This window comes from Salvelinus fontinalis, chromosome 24, assembly GCF_029448725.1.
Source record: "Salvelinus fontinalis isolate EN_2023a chromosome 24, ASM2944872v1, whole genome shotgun sequence".
In the NCBI taxonomy this organism is placed as follows: domain Eukaryota; kingdom Metazoa; phylum Chordata; class Actinopteri; order Salmoniformes; family Salmonidae; genus Salvelinus; species Salvelinus fontinalis.
The window spans coordinates 991,999-1,013,231 of record NC_074688.1 but is presented as its reverse complement, the minus strand read 5'-3'; the positions used below and the strand labels follow the sequence as shown (position 1 = coordinate 1,013,231).

The window sequence follows — 21,233 nt, the reverse complement described above, 5'->3', positions numbered from 1 at the left end:
TCATGTGTGTGATTCTAAAGTATCATGAGACAATGTTTTATTGAGAAACACATTTTCATCTGCCATAGTTCTAAAGTGTGGCCCGGGAATATTCAGCACAATGTTTCACCTTCAATTTACGAACGAAACATTTTGAAACAATTTAAATCTTGAATGTAATCCACGTGAAGGAAATTACTAAAGAAACATATCCAAAGACCCAACTCACACAGACAATTTTTATTACAGGATGGTGGTATTTCACTGTACAAGACAGCCATATTACAGCCCAGGGCGTTGGGGTTATGTACATGGAAAAGAGAGGTATAACATTCAGTATTATTTCTAACGTATAAATTATCAATAAGTACTGGAACGTTAGAGACCACTTCCCAGGGGTTCACGATTCAGGACAAGCAAAGAAAAAAGGGACAACCCCAAAGGTTGTGAGGAGGGAAATGATATGACCATACAGACCATAATAATGAGAACATAAAACACACCTCTGACATCCACACAAGACTGAGCGGGAGAGAACATGACTACATTTTAGTCATTTAGCAGACGCTCTTATCCAGAGCGACTTACAGTAGAGTGCATACATTTTTACATACTGAGACAAGGATATCCCTACCGGCCAAACCCTCCCTAACCCGGACGACGCTATGCCAATTGTGCGTCGCCCCACGGACCTCCCGGTTGCGGCCGGCTGCGACAGAGCCTGGGCGCGAACCCAGCCCAGCCTGGGCGCGAACCCAGAGACTCTGGTGGCGCAGCTAGCACTGCGATGCAGTGCCCTAGACCACTGCGCCACCCGGGAGCCGAAGAGTTTCTCCTGACCCAGGTACTTAACCAGGAAGTACACTGGGCCTACTTATTATACCCTAGATATTCCCTGAATCCCAAATAAACCCTGTACCTCTTATTCACTTGTGCAGACCTAAGAGGATAGGTAAGAGTAATTTGCGACAATTCCACCTGGCCCGTCAGAGGGAAAAACTGAGCTACCACCATGCTGCTTATTTTCCTATCTAATCCTCTCAGATCTACACAAGTGCCAACGGGGGTAGGGGCTAGTGGTTGAGTTTCAGGATATAACATGGTCAGGAAAAACTAGAGGCTCTAAGCATTACCGTCCGGTTTCTTGGACCCAGATTGAGTCTACTCCTGAACTAAAAAGCACTTCTGAGGTATATTCTCCATTAAGTGTGCCTTTCTAATCCAGAAGTAGGCATAATCTGGGTCTGGGGAAACTACATTCACTGAGGAGAATAATCTTAAAGCAGTGTTCATTGTTTGAAAAATGTGACACAGATCTACTGTAACTCTACTTGACACCAAAGAGTGCCGAAACGTGCTCCACAGACCCTGAGACCTGCCCGATATGTGACAGTTTGTAGATTATGTAAGGCATGGTTGAGTTTGGCTTTTCCATACAATACATAATAAGTGTTGTTCAGTAGGTGGGAAACTTTTTGAAACCTGATTCTCTGATAAGAACACAGATCTTTGTTTTTCCTTGCCAATCATTTCACTATGGTGTGTGCTACTGAACACGACCATCGGGGGGTGCTTCACGCTCTAAAATAGGACGTCTGGTGACAAAGCAAGGTCGTCTAGTTCACCAGCCCCACATTCAACCTAGGTAGTTGAAATTGTAATCTGTATAAAAAGGACACAGATGAGGAGAGACATACAGAGAAAGAAATTACACATGCACATGGTTCGATTCATTAGAGTGATTGGTTGATTGTCACTGCTTATCCTTGTAGTTCAGACCTCTTCCACTCTTTCTCTTTTGGTTTTGGGAGCATATTACAGTACCTGACGTCCCACGTCATTTTCAGAAATATCCTGGTTCAAACACATTCAAACTCTGGGACAACATATCCGGTACAATGCATATAAGAAATAAATAGATGCATATTTCAATACAAAAAACAGTTCCATTCGTCTTTTCTATGATCCAGTCAGTGGAAACTCTGGAAATATAGTCTGCCCCCATACGTTGTGCAGCTCAAAAGACACCTCCTAGTATCCCCCATACACTACATTACCTCTTGACCAGAGGCCTATGAAGTTCTAGTCAAAAATAGTGCACTATATGAGGAATAAGGTGTCATTCGAGATGCAGCCTTGCTAGTTTCTACATCATTCTTGACTTGGCTAACGAGCTTCTAAAATGTATCAACGACTGAATTAAAACTTTAGGGCTAGGCCCCTTATTTCTCCACTTCCTGTCTGAATGATGTGCCCAACGTAAACTGCCTGTAGCTCAGGCCCTGAAGCCAGGATATGCATATAATTGGTACCATTGGACAGAAAACACTTTGAAGTTTGTAGAAATGTTAAAATAATATAGGAGAATATAACAATAGATATGGTAGGAGAAAATCCAAAGAAAACCCAACCAGATTTTTTTTTTGAGAGAGACCATCCTCTTAGAAATGCAAGAGAAAGGTCATATTGAAAATTAGCTACCTGTATGCAATTCCCATGGCTCCCACAGGGTGTCAGCAGTCTATGTTCAAGGTTTCAGGCTTGTAACTTCAAAAACAAATAAGAAATATCAGTTTTAGTAGAGGGACACAGTCTCGGAAATTTGTGTTTGAGCTCCATAAAGACATTACGCACCTACTAAAACGGTTTCCTATTAAACATACTTCTTTCTGAAATAAACATTATAGTTTGATTACATTTTAAGGTATCTGAGGAGTAAATAGAAATGTATTGTGACTTGTTGAAACAAAGTTTAGGGGTAGATTTTTGGATTCCTTTCTCTGCAAGTTGAACGAGTGGATTACTCAAATCGATGGCGCCAACTAAACTGGATTTTATCTATCAAAACGACACTACATGTTATAACTGGGACCCTTTGGATGACAAATCAGCGGAAGATTTTCAAAAAGTAAGTGAATATTTAATCGTTATATGTGATTATATGAAACCTGTGCCGGTGGGAAAAACATTTTGATGTGGGGCGCCGTCCTCAAACAATCGCATGGCATGTTTTTGCTGTAATAGCTACTGTAAATCGGACAGTGCAGTTAGATTAACAAGAATTTAAGCTTTCAGCCAATATAAGACACTTATATGTACATAAATGTTTAAAATCCATCATATTTATAATTATTTATTTGAATTGCGCACCCTCCAGTTTCACCGGAAGTTGGGTGTCTAGCCCTAAGAAAAGTTAAATTGGTCTAACATTAATTGCTGGAGTCTGGCGCTGGTTTGTTGATAAGGCATTCTGGGTAGTTGAGTTTTTCTGTCGGCAGGCTTTGTTCCTGGTAGTCAGCCCGACTGGATTCCGTGCAATCTCTCCTGACTTTCCTCTCTCAACTGACGTCATTGAACACCCCTCCCCTCCTTACACGGGGCAGCAAAGATTAGGGGCGGCAGGTAGCCTGGTTAGAACATTTGTCCAGTAACCAAAAGGTTGATAGATCGATTCCACAAGCTGACAAGGTAAACATCTGTTGTTCTGCCCCTGAACAAGGCAGTTAACCTGTTCCTAGGCCATCATTGAAAATAAGAATTTGTTCTTAACTGACTTGCCTAGTTAAATAAAGGTTAAATAAAAAAATATAAAATAAAATAGTGGTTTGGCCTCCCCCGTTTGCAGTTCAGTTGGTTGCTGCCGAGGTGGAGAGTGAAGAAAGGCACTGTGTTAAATCTGATTGGTTGACTAAACTCAAATCCATATTTGAGTGTATAGAGGTTAAGGTAAGTGAGTTGTTGGTCCCATTGCGTTCAAGCTGTTCAGCGCGGCTGGGTACAGTCAGTTTGGGTAGAGGGTCTGGTGCAGCACACACAGACGTACAGGAGAGAGCCTAGGCTTCGCTGGCAGTGCTGCTGCTGCGACTCAACACTCTGATACCCTGGAGGATACGCTTCATGTGGCCAACCTTCGTCACCCCCAAGTCCTGCATTGGACGGACGGACACACACATTAGAACAAACACCAAGGCACACATATGGACCAATGTAACATGTAGGGTCAGGATTTTTTCCAGACGTCACCTAGCAGGGAAAACTCCAAGCTCTATATAGACTATAAATCATTTAAATCAACGACGAGGGAGTAAAATCAAACACTCATGGTAAAGCCCCAGAGTAGTGAAACATAAGAAAGCTCTACCTGAAACAACGGGTTTGTCCCAATAATATCTCCTTTCACATGACGTGTGCACTCGTTCACAGTGTTGGGGAAGCTACTCTGAAAATATAGTTTACCAAGCTACAAATGACTTCGCAATGGAAGAAATGAAGCTGACCTTAAGGAACATAGTTCACTTTACTACTTTTTCAAAGTAACTTTTAGTTAACTACATCCAAACTATACTGAACAAAACATTTTATGCAACAATTTAGAGACACCACATGTTCAGGCTATCCTAACTTCAAATTCTTAACTTTTATCTACTCTAACTATATTGAACAAAGATATAAATGTAAAACGCAAAAATTTGAAAAGATTTTGTTGAGTTAGTTCATATAAGGAAATCAGTCAATTTAAATAAATTCATTAAGCCCTAATCTATGGATTTCACATAACTGGGAATACAGATATACATCTGTTGGTCACACATACTTAAAAAAAAAAAGGTAGGGGCATGGATCAGAAAATCAGTCACTGTCTGGTGTGACCACCATTTGCCTCATGCAGTGTGACATCTTCTTCAGATAGAGTTGATCAGACTGTTGATTGTGGCCTGTGGAATGTTGTCCCACTCCTCTTCAATGGCTGTGCAAAGTTGCTGGATATTGGCAGGAACTGGAACACACTGTCGTATACGTCGATCCAAAGCATGCTCAATGGGTGACATGTCAGGCAAGTATGCAGGCCATGGAAAAACTGTGTCATTTTAAGCTTCCAGGAATTGTGTAAAGATCCTTGCGACATGGATTATCGTGATGCGGCATATGGTAGAGAAATTATAATTAAAATCTCTGGTGGACATTCCTGCAGTCAGCATGCCAATTGCACGCTCCCTCAACTTTAGACATCTGTGGCATTGTGTTGTGTGACAAAACTGTACATTTTAGTGGGATTTTATTTTCCCAAGCACAAGGTACACCTGTGTAATGATCATGCTGTTTAATCAGCTTTTTGATATACCACACCTGTCAGGTGGATAAATTATCTTGGCAAAGTAGAAATGCTCCCTAACAGGAATGAAAACAAATTTGTGCACAAAATTTGAGAGAAATTTGCTTTGTGTATATATGGAACATTTCTGAGATCTTTTATTTCAGCTCATGAAACATGGGTCCACTTTACATGTTGCTTTACAAAAAAAAATTGTTCAGTATACTTTGAAAAATGATCATATTGAAAATGTTATAGATTACAAATTGCACACCGGAGTCAGATGCTAACATAATGTGTAATTTAGCCGTTTAAACACAAAAAACTATGTTTCAAGTGAAAATTAGGCAGGACTGATGCCGAAAAAGGAAATCTTGCCTACTTTACCCATATTTTCAGTTCTTTTTGCAAAAAAAGGTTCATTATAGTTCCAGTAGTTAGCTACATGGCAAAAAAACTACTGAAAACACTACCAAGATTTGAATTTAGTTAAACTACAACCAAGCTACAGCAAAATGTAATTAAATTGCTAGTTGAACTACATTTGGTTCTCTACTCACCATCACTGCTCGTTCACTACCTCCCACAAACCTAAAAGCATTGGATTTTTGGAGGCATGGCCTAGTGGGAGTTTCTTATGCCATTATTTCCTTTCAAATGAGTGAAGGGAAGTAAACAAGTGCACACTTCGGGAAGAAGAGAGATATTTGGGACAGCCTGTATGTGTGCAGTACCTTGAGGTCCCTCCTCTCCAGGTGCAGCAGCTCGGCGCCACGCACGTCGTGCCCAATAAAGATCTCCTTGTACTCGGTGAGACAGATGAGCTCCAGCCAGGCGGCTACCTCCTCTGTGCCCCACTGGTGCACTGCAGAAAGCAAGACCCCCCCTTCAGACCCCCAACACCATGGACAGACACCACAGAGAGACGCCACAACCCTTAACCGCAGCTCTAGGGTCAGATGAACCTACCGTCAATACTAACATTGACCATTAGGGGGAAAAATTATATGACCCTGTATCAGTGGTTAAGGGGAACTTTGACCTACTACAGCCCATAAACTGGGCCAGGGTAAGTTTAGATTGTCAGAAGATGCTGATCTAAGGTCAGTTTTGCAGTGGTGTAAAGTACTTAAGTAAAAATACTTTTAGGGACTTCTTAAGCAGTTTTTGGGGGTATTTGTACTTTACTATTTATATTTTGGGCAACTTTTACTTTACTACATTCCATCTACTTCCTTACTCCCTACATTTTCCATGACATCCAAAAGTACTCGTTACATTTTGAATGCTTAATAGGAAAGGAAAATTTTCCAATTCACACTTATCATCCCTGCTCATCCCTCCTGCATCTGATCTGGTGGACTCACTAAACACAAATGCATCATTTGTAAATTTTAAAAACAAGAAAATGGTACCTTCTGCTTTGCTTAATATAAGCAATTTGAAATTATTTATACTTTTACTTTTGAAACTTAAGTATATTTAGAACCAAATGCTTTTAGACTTTTACTCAAGTAGTATTTTACTGGGTGACTTCAACTTTTACTTGAGTAACTTTTGGGTACTTTTTCCACCACTGCAGTTTTGTGGTTTTTAACTTGTAATGGTTTAAGTTAAGATCAGGGTAAGCTGATCATAGATCTACGAATACGTTCTACCTGGAGCCACTGGGCCAGGAGCTCTGCTTATGATAGCCAATCAGGGCGAAGGTGTTGATTCGGTTAACCAATCAGAAGAGAGATCGTGTGTGGAAGGTTGTGCCGACCTCAGATAGAATTGAACGTGATTTTCAAAGAGAGTTGACCCCGATTTGTCATCGTCCAAACATTATTCAACCCAGAGTGTTCCAGATTAATTGCTGAGAGAGAGAGAGAGTGCGAGAAAAAGAGAGGTAGATAGTACCTGGCAGTGTGAGAGTGGCACAGGCCTCTTTGTTCTTGTTGTTTTTGTCCTTCTTGAACTTGGGGACGAGACAAAACTTGGCACTGCGGCTACGCTTGGAGAAATCAGCCAGGTGTCCCTGCAGAAACACAGACAGGTTAAAAGAAAGACAGCCAGACAGACAGGTTAGACATTAGGTGATACAGACTGTCCAGTACTATTGACCCACAGAGGTGAACAGTTTTACTCTAGCCTAGCGCTAACACACCGACCTGATTCAATGAATCAATCATCAAGACCTTGATTAGGTAGCCCTTTCCACTCGTACCCGTATACAGGTTGAAAATGGCAGATTTGGACACGGATAAGAGCCTACATTGGAACACAGTGGCTGCACAGTAACGTGTCATACATGACGCCAGGGTCTCCACTTCGCAGATCTGTATGGGTTTTGACTGACAGCCGTTCTGAACTTGAGCACCGTGCCCCCATCCCTCCCGCTAATTGGGCAACTTTCCCACATTTATTGTTGTCTAAGTGAGGGAAGTGCTGTAAATCGCGAGGACTCGAAAGATGAGACGTTGTCGATTATAATATATACCGCTTTGATGTCCGACAAGCAAGCCAAAACACCCGCGAGTCCAAATGTGCACTTCACATTTCCATATCATAAAACTCATGTCATATACAGTTTCAAAAGTTTACGATCAATATGTTTGATGTGCAGTTACAAGATGACATGCCGTTATACCCTAGGTTGTCCCGAATAGAATGAGGCTGTTTTGCTGTATTGTGACGAAGATTTGCCACAGACCACGCATCTGAATGCACTCATGACTCCATTCTAGACGCACCAAAAGTACCATCTGCTTCTCTGAATTGCCTTGTGAAAGCCTAACAATGTAAGATAGTATTTTATAATTTAGCTCGTCATGTTGGCATTAGAACAAGCTTTCAAATTATGCCCACCTGACCCAGATTGCGATTTAAAATGGACCATTTTTGGACTGTGTAAGCAACAGTAAGTGTGTAAAGGCAGGGATGCAGGGTTGTGTTCCAAAGAAAACAACCACAAGTGTGATTACTATGGCTCCTCAACGGCACAGCTAGGAGAGATAAAAAAAACACCTTATAGTTGAAGACTGTTCTTTGAGTCATAAAAGTGCATTGACGTTACTTTGGAGAGAAGGGTGACCACTTGGAATCACCAGTTAGACCTCTCACTCAAACCCTTGTAATTATTTTTTTATATATTTTACTGAATGTATCCAGAGTATTTTCAGATTTTGTTATCAAAAAAATGTGTCAAAGTACAGCAAATGTAAAAAGTACAGTAAATGTAAAATGCACATAAAATTAACTGTATGTTTAGATTCGGTCTTGTGTCAGGTGAACTGTTGTGTTGTCACCTTTAGTCTAATAATTTCCCCATAATCTCCAAACTGTTCCCTTTTAACTGTTACCATGGTTATAGATTATTTCCATATTTCCACTTCTGTAAGAAACATTTCAATTTAGCCCTATCCATATAGGCCAATTCCCACAAGTGTAATGGGTTAAATCAGGTGTGGTATTACTGGACTGGGACTAAAACGTACTCCCCTGTGGGTCCCTAGGACCTAAGATTGAAAAACACTGAGGTAAGTGGCTGGTGTGAATAGTGTGTGTGGTGGCATCTAGATCTACCTCATCATCCCCAGGTTCAATGAGCTGACACAGCCAGGGTATGTCTGACAGTCTGCGTAGCTGCTGAGCCACAGTGCCCAGGGCTTCAGTCAACTGCTCCTTCTGTGGAGGGTCCAACTGCTGGGAAGACATTCGTATTTACAAAAAAACACATTGAACCCCCCCCCCCCCCCCCCCCAGGCAGACAGACAGCAGCTTTGAGACTTACCAGGCACATCTTGCCTGCCAGTAGCAGCTCTGTCTCACTGTGAAGGGCCTTGACGTTGCTGACCATCTGAACCACAACCCTGCAGTTCAGACCCTACGTAGAACAGAGATGAACACAAACAAACGACATGTGTACACAAACCACAGATGCGTTTAGTTAACCACAGAAGCAGGGGGACAATGTGCATTAGGTTGTGTAGATATTTGATTTCAAATGTCATACACCATTCGGTGCCCACTGCCCAGGCCATATGGGCTAAATCACAAGATCAAAGCGCAAAACAAAATGACAGCAAGGGCTCTATAAATACATTTGATTGATTGATTGGAGTGATTGGAGTGTCATGGACTCCATTGACCACTGGAGGCAGAGGCTTGAGGATATTTAGAAGACTAAATAAGAAAGAAGGTAGTGGAGGAGAGAGAGGTCATGATTGAGGACAAAGAAAGATGTGAGGAAGATAAAAGGGCCTTCATCGAGGACTGAGAGAGAGGAGGGTGAGTAACAGATGGAAGACTGAGAAAGACAGTTGAGATAGTATGCAAATTCCAAACTGCGTCAGCACAAGAACTGTTCGTCGGGAGCTTCACAAGCCTAAGATCACTTTTCGCAATGCCAAGTGTCAGCTGGAGTGGTGTAAAGCTCGCCACCTTTGGACTCGGCATCAGTGGAAACGCGTTCTCTGGAGTGATGGATCACACTTCACCATCTGGCAGTCCAATGGACGAATCTGGGTTTGGCAGATGCCAGGCGAACGCTACCTGCCCGAATGCATAGTGACAACTGTAAAGTTTGGTGGAGGAGGAATAATGGTCTGGGACTGTTTTTCATGGTTCGGACTAGGCCCCTTAGTTCCAGTGAAGGGACATCTTAACTCTGCAGCATACAATGACATTCTGTGCTTCCAACTTTGTGGCAATAGTTTGGGGAAGGCACTTTCCAGTTTCAGCATGATAATGCCCCCGTGCACAAAGCGAGGTCCATACAGAAATGGTTTGTCGAGATTGGTGTGGAAGAACTTGACTGGCCTGCACAGAGCCCTGATCTCAACCCCATCGAACATCTTTGGGATGAATTGGAACGCTGACTGCGAGCCAGGCCTAATCGCTCAACTTCAGAGCAGACTTCACTAATGTTCTTGTGGCCGAATGGAAGCAAGTCCCTGCAGCAACGTTCCAACTTCAAGTGGAAAGCCTTCCCAGAAGAGTGGAGGTTGTTACAGCAGCAAAGGGGGGACCAACTCCATATTAATGCCCATGATTTTGGAATGATATGTTCAACAAGAAGGTGTTATGCAAACGCTTCTTGTAGCCATCAATGAGCTTGCTGCAGCTTTCTACTTCTAAAACCTATGGCGAGATCTGAAAACAGCACTTGGTGGCAGGCACCACTCAAATATTGAAGAATTAGAGCAGTTTGCTACTGAAAAGTGGGACAAATTGTCAGTAGAAAAGGTGTAGCAAGCTCATTGATGACTACAACAAGCGTTGGCAGTTATCTTGGCCAAAGGCTGTGTAACAAAGTACTAGCTCTGGGTAAGCAACTCCAGTGTTGCTTACCCAGAGTGGTGCCTGCCACCAAGTGCTGTTTTCAGGCTTTCACTGCCGTAAGCTTGTAGCTTATGGTATTATAATATAGACATGGGCGCCAGACAAATTATATTGAACTCAAGAACTCAAATGAAAAAACAACATATTTTTAGAACACAAGGCCAGAAAAAAAATGATGCATTTATCTAGGCCTGCAAAAAACATGGTAAAGCACTTCACTTTTTGTCCTGAATACAAAGTGTTGTGTTTTATTGTATTTGCCCCAAACATATTACTGATTACCACTCTCTATTTTCAAGCATAGTGGTGGCTGCATCATGTTATGGGTATGCTTGTAATCATTAAGGATTGGAGAGTTTTTCAGAAGCACAGGCACCAGACACTGGGAGGTGAATTCACCTTTCAGCAGGACAATAACCTAAAACACAATGCCAAATCTACACTGGAGTTGCTTACCCAGAAGATAGTGAACGTTCCTGAGTGCCCAAGTTACAGTCTTCACTTAAATCTACTTGAAAACCTATGGCAAGACCTGAAAATTGTTGTCTAGCAATGATCAACAACCAGAAGTTAGAAAATAATAAAATGGGCAAATGTTGTACAATCCAGCTCTTACAGACTTACTCAGAAAGACTCACAGCTGCCATCGCTGCCAAAAGTGATTTTACAAAGTGTAGACTCAGTGGTGTAAATACACATTTTCTAAAATGTAAAAAAAACATGTTTTCACTTTGTCATTATGGGGTATTGTGTGTAGATGGGTGAGGAAAACATGTATGTAATCAATTTTGAATTCAGGCTGTAACACAACGAAATGTGGAATAAGTCAAGGGGCATGGTTAGAAGTTAGAAAATAATAAAATGGGCAAATGTTGTACAATCCAGCTCTTACAGACTTACTCAGAAAGACTCACAGCTGCCATCGCATTTCGTTGTTTTTTCTAACCATATGAGCCAAAAAAGATTGGCACTCGGCCACATTTGGCATGCGGGCCGTATTTTGGGCACCCCTGTACTACTAGAAGTTGGTTGACTGGTATAAAAGAAAGGTAGAACAGGAGCCCCACGTACCTCTGTGCTCTTGGAATTGGCGTAGACCACGTCCATGGCCTTTGAGCTTGCGTTGACGGCATGGGCCAGCTCCTGCTCCATACTGTGGTGGGACTGGGCGATCTCTCGGATACTGGGAACACACACACAGTTCGTCACGACATCGAACATCTAATGTTACTGTGAAACTACACTGCACGCATATCACAAGTGTTCCGTAAGTGCTGTTTTTGGCTTGCTACTGTATGCCAGAAGCAGCAAACGGAGCATCGGAGTATAGTTTGGCCATAAATTGACCTATTGAGGGCATTGTATATCCATTTAGATGAACTGAAATTCCAATTTGAGAAAATATTTTTGTTCCACGAATGTTTCAATCTAAATGGAATTTAACTCTACCCTGCTTTAATCTAATGCTATTATTAATTAATAATGAATTCAAGTAATCTTACCTGTGGATGAGAGCGCCGGCCGCCTGGCCAAACAGGTTGATCTGGGAGGCTTCTTCCTCGGATACGATCTCTGGCTGCAATGCATACTGGGGCAGCGGACGGGGGAACTCGCACCTCTGCTTGTCTTCCCATGACTTCAGCGTGCTCTCAAAGGCCTGGGACAAACAGGCAACAGGATAAATAGAATAGAATAAAATAGCCGTATTCTTCCCAAAAAGAACAATAGTTGTGGTAAGTCAGATGCGATACGTCAAGTAAACATATGACGGCAACATTTACACAAGACAGATACAAATACTATACAAACAAATCATGTCAATTACAACTGCAGAATATGATACGGTGAAGCTGTGCCTTTTCGTGATAATTTGCACTTTAATGTAATATATACACAATAGCGTATTCACGGAATGAGCCTCAATTTGTCAGGTTGAAGGCCAATGTTAGGCGGTCCGGACCACGACCGGACCTGGAAAAACTGGATCCTAATTGGTCAGGCAAAACTCGAGGCCCTAGAAATAAGGCATCTAATGTGACACCATAGATTTGTACTCACTCTGTCTCTGGTGAGAGTCTGAGTGCGGTTCTTGTGGATAATCTTGATGTACCCCGGGGGCTGGACCCAGGCCTCTCCGTCCACCTGCACCGGCACGCCCTCATCCCCGAGGATGGTGATCTTCACTGTACGACACTGCAACAGGAGAGCAGATGGGGAGAAACATTAAACCAGACAGTACGCTATGAAACTACGAAAGAGACTGTTCATTTGCTACCAATGTCCATATTCATGGTCATACGCACACGATTAAAAACATAAGTGCTGGGCTAATAAAGTATACATGAAAATAACAGAAAGGCCCGCACACTGTATATGCTTCCATTTACAACCCTCAAAAGGGAGAGTTCACCCAAATTACAAAATTACATATTGGTTTCCTTACCCTGTAAACAGTTTACGTACAAGGTAAAACAGCAATCGATAATCTGCTTTTGCTTACCTGGCCACCGTTTCCAAATGCACACTTTTTAGCATTTGTGGCACAAATCCAATGCAAGTCAATGGTACCGATATTAGCATTTAGCTTCATGATTTGGACAGGAAGTGCAAAACAATTCTAATATCGGTACCATTGACTTACATTCGATTTGTGCCACAAATGCTAAAAAGTTAGCATTTGGAAAAAGTGGCATGGTTAACAAAACCAATGCGTGGATTGTTGTCATACCTTGTCCTTAGACTGCTTACAGGGTAATTACGTGATTTGGGTGAACTATCCCTTTAATGACAATGTTCAATGTTTTCAATCACTTTGATGCATTTTACAGAAGTAGATTTTCAAAACACGAAATACAAAACTCTAAACTGATAACACTAATGTCCCCTGTATAATGTTCAGAACCTTTGATGGTGCATTCATTGGAGTTGAACACATCTTTCACCCGAGTCATTCATGCAAAAAACCTATTCTTCATGAAATACCATTTCATTTAGTCACCAATACGTCAAATAATTATCAGGTCAACATTTAGTGATTTTAACAAACATTTAATTCAATAGCAAAAAATGCAAGGCCCTATTTTCAAAACTGTGCTTTTTGACGTGCTGAATAGAAGGAATAGTAGATGGTAAATATAATTTTCCATCCAGTATTTGGCTATAACTTCACATTTTCAATTAACTGAGTACATCAAACAAATTCAGTCACTTGTTCACTGCACCAAATCACTCTTTCAAATTTGATACATATTCAAATCTCAGTATCTGCTTTTCAAAATACAATATTCAAATCAAAATGTTATTAGTCACATGCGCTGAATACAACCTTACAGTGAAATAAAATGCTTACTGACGAGCCTCTAACCAACAATGCAGTTTTTTTTTTAATTAATAAGAAAGTAAGTAATTAAAGAGCAGCAGTAAAATAACAATAGCGAGACTACAGTCGTGGCCAAAAGTTTGGAGAATGACACAAATATTAATTTTCACAAAGTCTGCTGCTTCAGTGTCTTTAGATATTTTTGTCAGATGTTACTATGGAATACCGAAGTATAATTACAAGCATTTCATAAGTGTCAAAGGCTTTTATTGACAATTACATGAAGTTAATGGAAAGAGTCAATATTTGCAGTGTTGACCCCTCTCTTTCAAGACCTCTGCAATCCGCCCTGGCATGCTGTCAATTAACTTCTGGGCCACATCCTGACTGATGGCAGCCCATTCTTGCATAATCAATGCTTGGAGTTTGTCAGAATTTGTGGGTTTTTGTTTATCCACCCGCCTCTTGAGGATTGACCACAAGTTCTCAATGGGATTAAGGTCTGGGGAGTTTCCTGGCCATGGACCCAAAATATCGATGTTTTGTTCCCCGAGCCACTTAGTTATCACTTTTGCCTTATGGCAAGGTGCTCCATCATGCTGGAAAAGGCATTGTTCCTCACCAAACTGTTCCTCGGAGAATTTGTTGGTACCATTCTTTATTCATGGCTGTGTTCTTAGGCAAAGTTGTGAGTGAGCCCACTCCCTTGGCTGAGAAGCAACCCCACACATGAATGGTCTCAGGATGCTTTACTGTTGGCATGACACAGGACTGATGGTAGCGCTCACCTTGTCTTCTCCGGACAAGATTTTTTCTGGATGCCCCAACAATCGGAAAGGGGATTCATCAGAGAAAATGACTTTACCCCAGTCCTCAGCAGTCCAATCCCTGTACCTTTTGCAGAATATCAGTCTGTCCCTGATGTTTTTCCGGGAGAGAAGTGTCTTCTTTGCTGCCCTTCTTGACACCAGGCCATCCTCCAAAAGTCTTCGCCTCACTGTGCGTGCAGATGCACTCAAACCTGCCTGCTGCCATTCCTGAGCAAGCTCTGTACTGGTGGTGCCCCGATCCCGCAGCTGAATCAACTTTAGGAGACGGTCCTGGCTCTTGCTGGACATTCTTGGGTGCCCTGAAGCCTTCTTCACAACAATTGAACCGCTCTCCTTGAAGTTCTTGATGGATTTAGGTGCAATCTTACTGGCAGCAATATCCTTGCCTGTGAAGCCCTTTTTGTTACAAAGCAATGATGATGGCACGTGTTTCCTTGCAGGTAACCATGATTGACAGAGGAAGAACAATGATTCCAAGCACCACCCTCCTTTTGAAGCTTCCAGTCTGTTATTCGAACTCAATCAGCATGACAGAGTGATCTCCAGCATTGTCCTCGTCAACACTCACACCTGTGTTAACGAGAGAATCACTGACATGATGTCAGCTGATCCTTTTGTGGCAGGGCTGAAATGCAGTGGAAATGTTTTGGGGGGATTCAGTTTATTTCCATGGCAAAGAGGGACTTTGCAATTAATTGCAATTCATCTGATCACTCTTCATAACATTCTGGAGTATATGCAAATTGCCATCATACAAACTGAGGCAGCAGACTTTGTGAAATTTATATTTGTGTCAATCTCATAACTTTTGGCCACGACTGTATATACAGGGGGGGTACCGGACCAGAGTCAATGTGCGGGGGCACCGGTTCGTTGAGGTAATATGTACATGTAGGTAGAGTTATTAAAGTGACTATGCATAGATAACAACAGCGAGCAGAAGTGGTGTAAAAGAGGGGTAGGGCAATGCAAATAGTCTGGGCAGCCATTTGATTAGATTTTCAGGAGTCTTATGCCTTGGGGGTAGAAGCTGTTTAGAAGCCTGCGATGCGGTGCTGTAGCAGAGAGAACAGTCTATGACTAGGGTGGCTGGAGTCTGACAATTTTTAGGGCCTTCCTCTGACACCGCCTTGTATAGAGGTCCTGGATGGCAGGAAGCTTGGCCCCAGTGATGTAATGGGCCCTACGCACTACCCTCTGCAGTGCCTTGCGGTTGGAGGCTGAGCAGTTGCCATACCAGGCAGTGATGCAACCAGTCAGGATGCTCTCGATGGTGCAGCTGTAGAACCTTTTGAGGATCTGAGGACCCATGCCAAATCTTTTCAGTCTCCTGAGGGGGAATAGGTTTTGTCATGCCCTCTTCACAACTGTCTTGGTGTGCTTGGACCATGTTAGTTTGTTGGTGATGTGGACAGCAAGGAACTTGAAGCTCAAAACTTGCTCCACTACAGCCCCGTCAATGAGCATGGGGGAGGGGGGGGGGGCTCAGTCCTCTTTTTCCTGTAGTCCACAATCATGTCCTTTGTCTTGATCACGTTGAGGGAGAGCTTGTTGTCCTGGGCAGGTCTCTGACCTCCTCCCAAAAGGCTGTTGGTGATCAGGCCGTGCAGTCATGAGTGAACAGGGAATACAGGAGGGGACTGAGCACGCACCCCTGAGGGGCCCCTGTGTTGGGGATCAGCGTGGCAGATGTGTTGTTACCTACCCTTACCACCTGGGGGCGGCCTGTCAGGAAGTCCAGGATCCAGTTGTAGAGGGAGGTGTTTAGTCCCAGGGTCCTTAGCTTATTGATGAGCTTTGAGGGCACTATGGTGTTGAACGCTGAGCTCTAGTCAATGAATAGCATTCTCACATAGGTGTTCCTTTTGTCCATGTGTGAAAGGGCAGTGTGGAGTGCAATAGAGATTGCATCATCTGTGGATCTGTTAGGGCGGTATGCAAATTGGAGTGGGTCTAGGGTTTCTGGGATAATGGTGTTGATGTGAGCCATGACCAGGCTTTCAAAGCACTTTATGGCTACAGACGTGAGTGCTACGGGTCGGTAGTAATTTAGACAGGTTACCTTTGTGTTCATGGGCACAGGGACTATTGTGGTCTGCTTAAAACATGTTGGTATTACAGACTCGGACAGGGAGAGGTTGAAAATGTCAGTTGGCCAGCGCATGCTCGCAGTACACATTCTCGTAATCCGTCTGGCCCTGCGGCCAATTTACTTTTTGTATTATTTTATTGTCATTTGTTACCAATACAATTAACTAGTGGTTCCTCAATTAACAGTTGCATCATAGTGCGATATAGCGTGCACTATACAGTGGTACAGTACAGTGTGTTACAGTGCTGGCTGTTAATGCTTGTTCGAACCACCAGAAGGCATCTTTGAGCACATCTACTCCATTTATTAAAGAGGGCATTTGAAGCCGAGCAGAGATCATCATGCCATGCAATTGTGAATAAATGTCATGATTTAAAATTGAATTGAGCATAATTTGACCGGTGCAGTTTGAGATTATATATAAAAAATAAAATGCCTTTTACATTAGCCTATGTAGGCGTATATCATATGTAGGCGTATATACTATTGTACTAAAACATCCGTTAATACAAGTCCTTAAAAAATACAAATATGGGCAGAATATTGTATGAAATATTTCAAATCTGGTCAAATCTGGTCGTTTCAATTCATAAGTGACTCGTTCCATTCTAAATCAAATCAAAACAAATCAAATCAAATTTTATTTGTCACATACACATTGTTAGCAGATGTTAATGCGAGTGTAGCGAAATGCTTGTGCTTCTAGTTCCGACAATGCAGTAATAACCAACAAGTACTCTAACCTAACAATTCCACAACTACTACCTTATACACACAAGTATAAAGGGATAAAGAATATGTACATAAAGATATATGAATGAGTGATGGTACAGAACGGCATAGGCAAGATGCAGTAGAGTACAGTATATACATATGGGATTAGTAGTGTAGGGTATGTAAACATAAAGTGGCATAGTTTAAAGTGGCTAGTGATACCTGTATTACATAAAGATGGCAAGATGCAGTAGATGATATAGAGTACAGTATATACATATGAGATGAGTAATGTAGGGTATGTAAAACATTATATTAAGTGGCATTGTTTAAAGTTGCTAGTGGTACATTTTTACATAATTTCCATCAATTCCCATTATTAAAGTGGCTGGAGTTGAGTCAGTATGTTGGCAGCGGCCGCTAAATGTTAGTGGTGGCTGTTTAACAGTCTGATGGCCTTGAGATAGAAGCTGTTTTTCAGTCTCTCGGTCCCTGCTTTGATGCACCTGTACTGACCTCGCCTTCTGGATGACAGCGGGGTGAACAGGCAGTGGCTCGGGTGGTTGTTGTCCTTGATGATCTTTATGGACTTCCTGTGACATCGGGTGGTGTAGGTGTCCTGGAGGGCAGGTAGTTTGCCCCCGGTGATGTGTTGTGGGGACCTCACTACCCTCTGGAGAGCCTTACGGTGGTGGGCGGAGTAGTTGCCGTACCAGGCGGTGATACAGCCCGACAGGATGCTCTCGATTGTGCATCTGTAGAAGTTTGTGAGTGCTTTTGGTGACAAGCCAAATTTCTTCAGCCTCCTGAGGTTGAAGAGGCTGCTGCACCTTCTTCACAACGCTGTCTGTGTGGGTGGACCAATTCAGTTTGTCCGTGATGTGTACACCGAGGAACTTAAAACTTACTACCTTCTCCACTACTGTCCTGTCGATGTGGATAGGGGGGTGCTCCCTCTGCTGTTTCCTGAAGTCCACAATCATCTCCTTTGTTTTGTGACGTTGAGTGTGAGGTTATTTTCCTGACACCACACTCCGAGGGCCCTCACCTCCTCCCTGTAGGTCGTCTCGTCGTTGTTGGTAATCAAGCCTACCACTGTAGTGTCATCCGCAAACTTGATGATTGAGTTGGAGGCGTGCATGGCCACGCAGTCGTGGGTGAACAGGGAGTACAGGAGAGGGCTCAGAACGCACCCTTGTGGGGCCCCAGTGTTGAGGATCAGCGGGGTGGAGATGTTGTTACCTACCCTCACCACCTGGGGGCGGCCCGTCAGGAAGTCCAGGACCCAGTTGCACAGGGCGGGGTCGAGACTCAGGGTCTCGAGCTTGATGACGAGTTTGGAGGCTACTATGGTGTTAAATGCTGAGCTGTAGTCAATGAACAGCATTCTCACATAGGTATTCCTCTTGTTCAGATGGGTTAGGGCAGTGTGCAGTGTGGTTGCGATTGCGTCGTCTGTGGACCTATTGGGTCGGTAAGCAAATTGGAGTGGGTCTAGGGTGTCCGGTAGGGTGGAGGTGATATGGTCCTTGACTAGTCTCTCAAAGCACTTCATGATGACGGAAGTGAGTGCTACGGGGCGGTAGTCGTTTAGCTCAGTTACCTTAGCTTTCTTGGGAACAGGAACAATGGTGGCCCTCTTGAAGCATGTGGGAACAGCTGACTGGGATAAGGATTGATTGAATATGTCCGTAAACACACCAGCCAGCTGGTCTGCGCATGCTCTGAGGACGCGGCTGGGAATGCCGTCTGGGCCTGCAGCCTTGCGAGGGTTAACACGTTTAAATGTTTTACTCACCTCGGCTGCAGTAAAGGAGAGCTCACAGGTTTTGGTAGCGGGCCGTGTCAGTGGCACTGTATTGTCCTCAAAGCGAGCAAAAAAGTTATTTAGCCTGTCTGGGAGCAAGACATCCTGGTCCGCGACGGGGCTGGTTTTCTTTTTGTAATCCGTGATTGACTGTAGACCCTGCCACATACCTCTTGTGTCTGAGCTGTTGAATTGCGACTCTATTTTGGCTCTATACTGGGACTTAGCTTGTTTGATTGCCTTGCGGAGAGAATAGCTACACTGTTTGTATTCGGTCATGTTTCTGGTCACCTTGCCCTGGTTAAAAGCAGGGGTTCGCGCTTTCAGTTTCACGCGAATGCTGCCGTCAATCCACGGTTTCTGGTTTGGGAATGTTCTAATCGGTGCTGTGGGTACGACATTGTCAATGCACTTTCTAATGAACTCGCTCACCGAATCAGCGTATTCGTCACTATTGTTGTTGGACGCAATGCGGAACATATTCCAATCCGCGTGATCGAAGCACTCTTGAAGCGTGGAATCAGATTGGTCGGACCAGCGTTGAACAGACCTGAGCGAGGGAGCTTGTTGTTTTAGTTTCTGTTTGTAGGCTGGAAGCAACAAAATGGAGTCGTGGTCAGCTTTTCCGAAAGGAGGGCGGGGGTGGGCCTTATATGCGTTGCGGAAGTTAGTATAACAATGATCCAAGGTTTTACCAGCCCTGGTAGCACAATCGATATGCTGATAGAATTTAGGGAGTTTTGTTTTCAGATTAGCCTTGTTATAATCCCCAGCTACGATGAATGCAGCCTCAGGGTGTGTGGTTTCCAGTTTACAAAGAGTCAGATAAAGTTCGTTCAGGGCCATCGATGTGTCTGCTTGGGGGGTAATATATACGGCTGTGATTATAATCGAAGAGAATTCCCTTGGTAGATAATGCGGTCGACATTTGATGGTGAGGAATTCTAGATCAGGTGAACAGAATGACTTGAGTTCCTGTATGTTGTTATGATCACACCACGTCTCGTTAATCATAAGGCATACACCCCCGCCCCTCTTCTTACCAGAAAGATGTATGTTTCTGTCGGCGCGATGCGTGAAGAAACCAGCTGGCTGCACCGACTCCGTTAGCGTCTCTTGAGTTAGCCATGTTTCCGTGAAGCAGAGAACGTTACAATCTCTGATGTCTCTCTGGAATGTTACCCGTGCTCGGATTTCATCAACCTTATTGTCAAGAGACTGGACATTGGCGAGTAGTATGCTAGGGAGTGGAGCGCGATGTGCCCGTCTCCGAAGCCTGACCAGGAGACCGCTACGTTTGCCCCTTTTACGGCGTGGCATAGGGTCGCCGGCTGGGATCAGATCCATTGTATTGGGTGGAAGGCAAAACGCTGGATCCGTTTCAGGAAAGTCATATTCCTGGTTGTAACGGTGGTGAGTTGACGTTGCTCTTATATTCAGTAGTTCCTCCCGACTGTATGTAATGAAACCTAAGATTACCTGGGGTGACCAATGTAAGGAATAACACATAAAAAAACAAAATACTGCATATTTTCCAAGGAACGCGAAGCGAGGCGGCCATCTCGGTCGGCGCCGGAAGTAACCGCTCCCATTCTCGTTCCATTCTCTTGTTGATATTATATCCTGGCCTTTATTTGAGATTATTATCATTTTAAAGAATGTATTTTTTTCATACAAATTAGTTTCAATCACCAATTAACTATTATGCGAGTTTGTGCTGGCTACTATCCAATTTAATGGCTCATCAAGGCGTGAACTGTGACCAACTACTGTAAGCCCAGTACTGTATTCTAAAAATAAAAAACACAGCATCTGCACTTACTGTAGTAGAAATATATTATTGAATTAGATTTATTTTAAAGACTGTTTCAAAGTGCAGATGTTTATTAGGCTACACAGTGTGACAAGAAAACAGAACGATGACATTTTAGATAATGGAGAGAAGACCATGTCTGGACATTCTCGGCGACCTCAAGTACTCATTTACTCTGTCTTTGATGTTTTTCTGGGTTGCATCGCTGGAGGGAAACTTTTGAGACACAGTATTCATGATGAACACTCAGAGGTTCACTTGT

At 43.1% G+C, this 21,233-nt stretch overlaps 1 protein-coding gene across 1 annotated transcript in view; it reads right to left on the bottom strand.

The window, feature by feature from the left end:
- Positions 1 to 204: 204 nt before the first annotated feature.
- The window catches only part of LOC129821719 (diacylglycerol kinase delta-like), a 53,088-nt gene continuing 32,059 nt past the window's right edge, over positions 205 to 21,233 (bottom strand). The window contains exons 19-26 of the mRNA XM_055879309.1: positions 12,455 to 12,589; positions 11,899 to 12,053; positions 11,468 to 11,579; positions 8,847 to 8,939; positions 8,639 to 8,758; positions 6,974 to 7,091; positions 5,806 to 5,936; positions 205 to 3,905 (exon numbers count right to left, since the gene is read on the bottom strand). Of these exons, the coding sequence (XP_055735284.1) occupies positions 3,813 to 3,905; positions 5,806 to 5,936; positions 6,974 to 7,091; positions 8,639 to 8,758; positions 8,847 to 8,939; positions 11,468 to 11,579; positions 11,899 to 12,053; positions 12,455 to 12,589 (957 nt within the window). The 3' untranslated portion in view covers positions 205 to 3,812. The remainder of the gene's footprint in view (positions 3,906 to 5,805; positions 5,937 to 6,973; positions 7,092 to 8,638; positions 8,759 to 8,846; positions 8,940 to 11,467; positions 11,580 to 11,898; positions 12,054 to 12,454; positions 12,590 to 21,233) is intronic.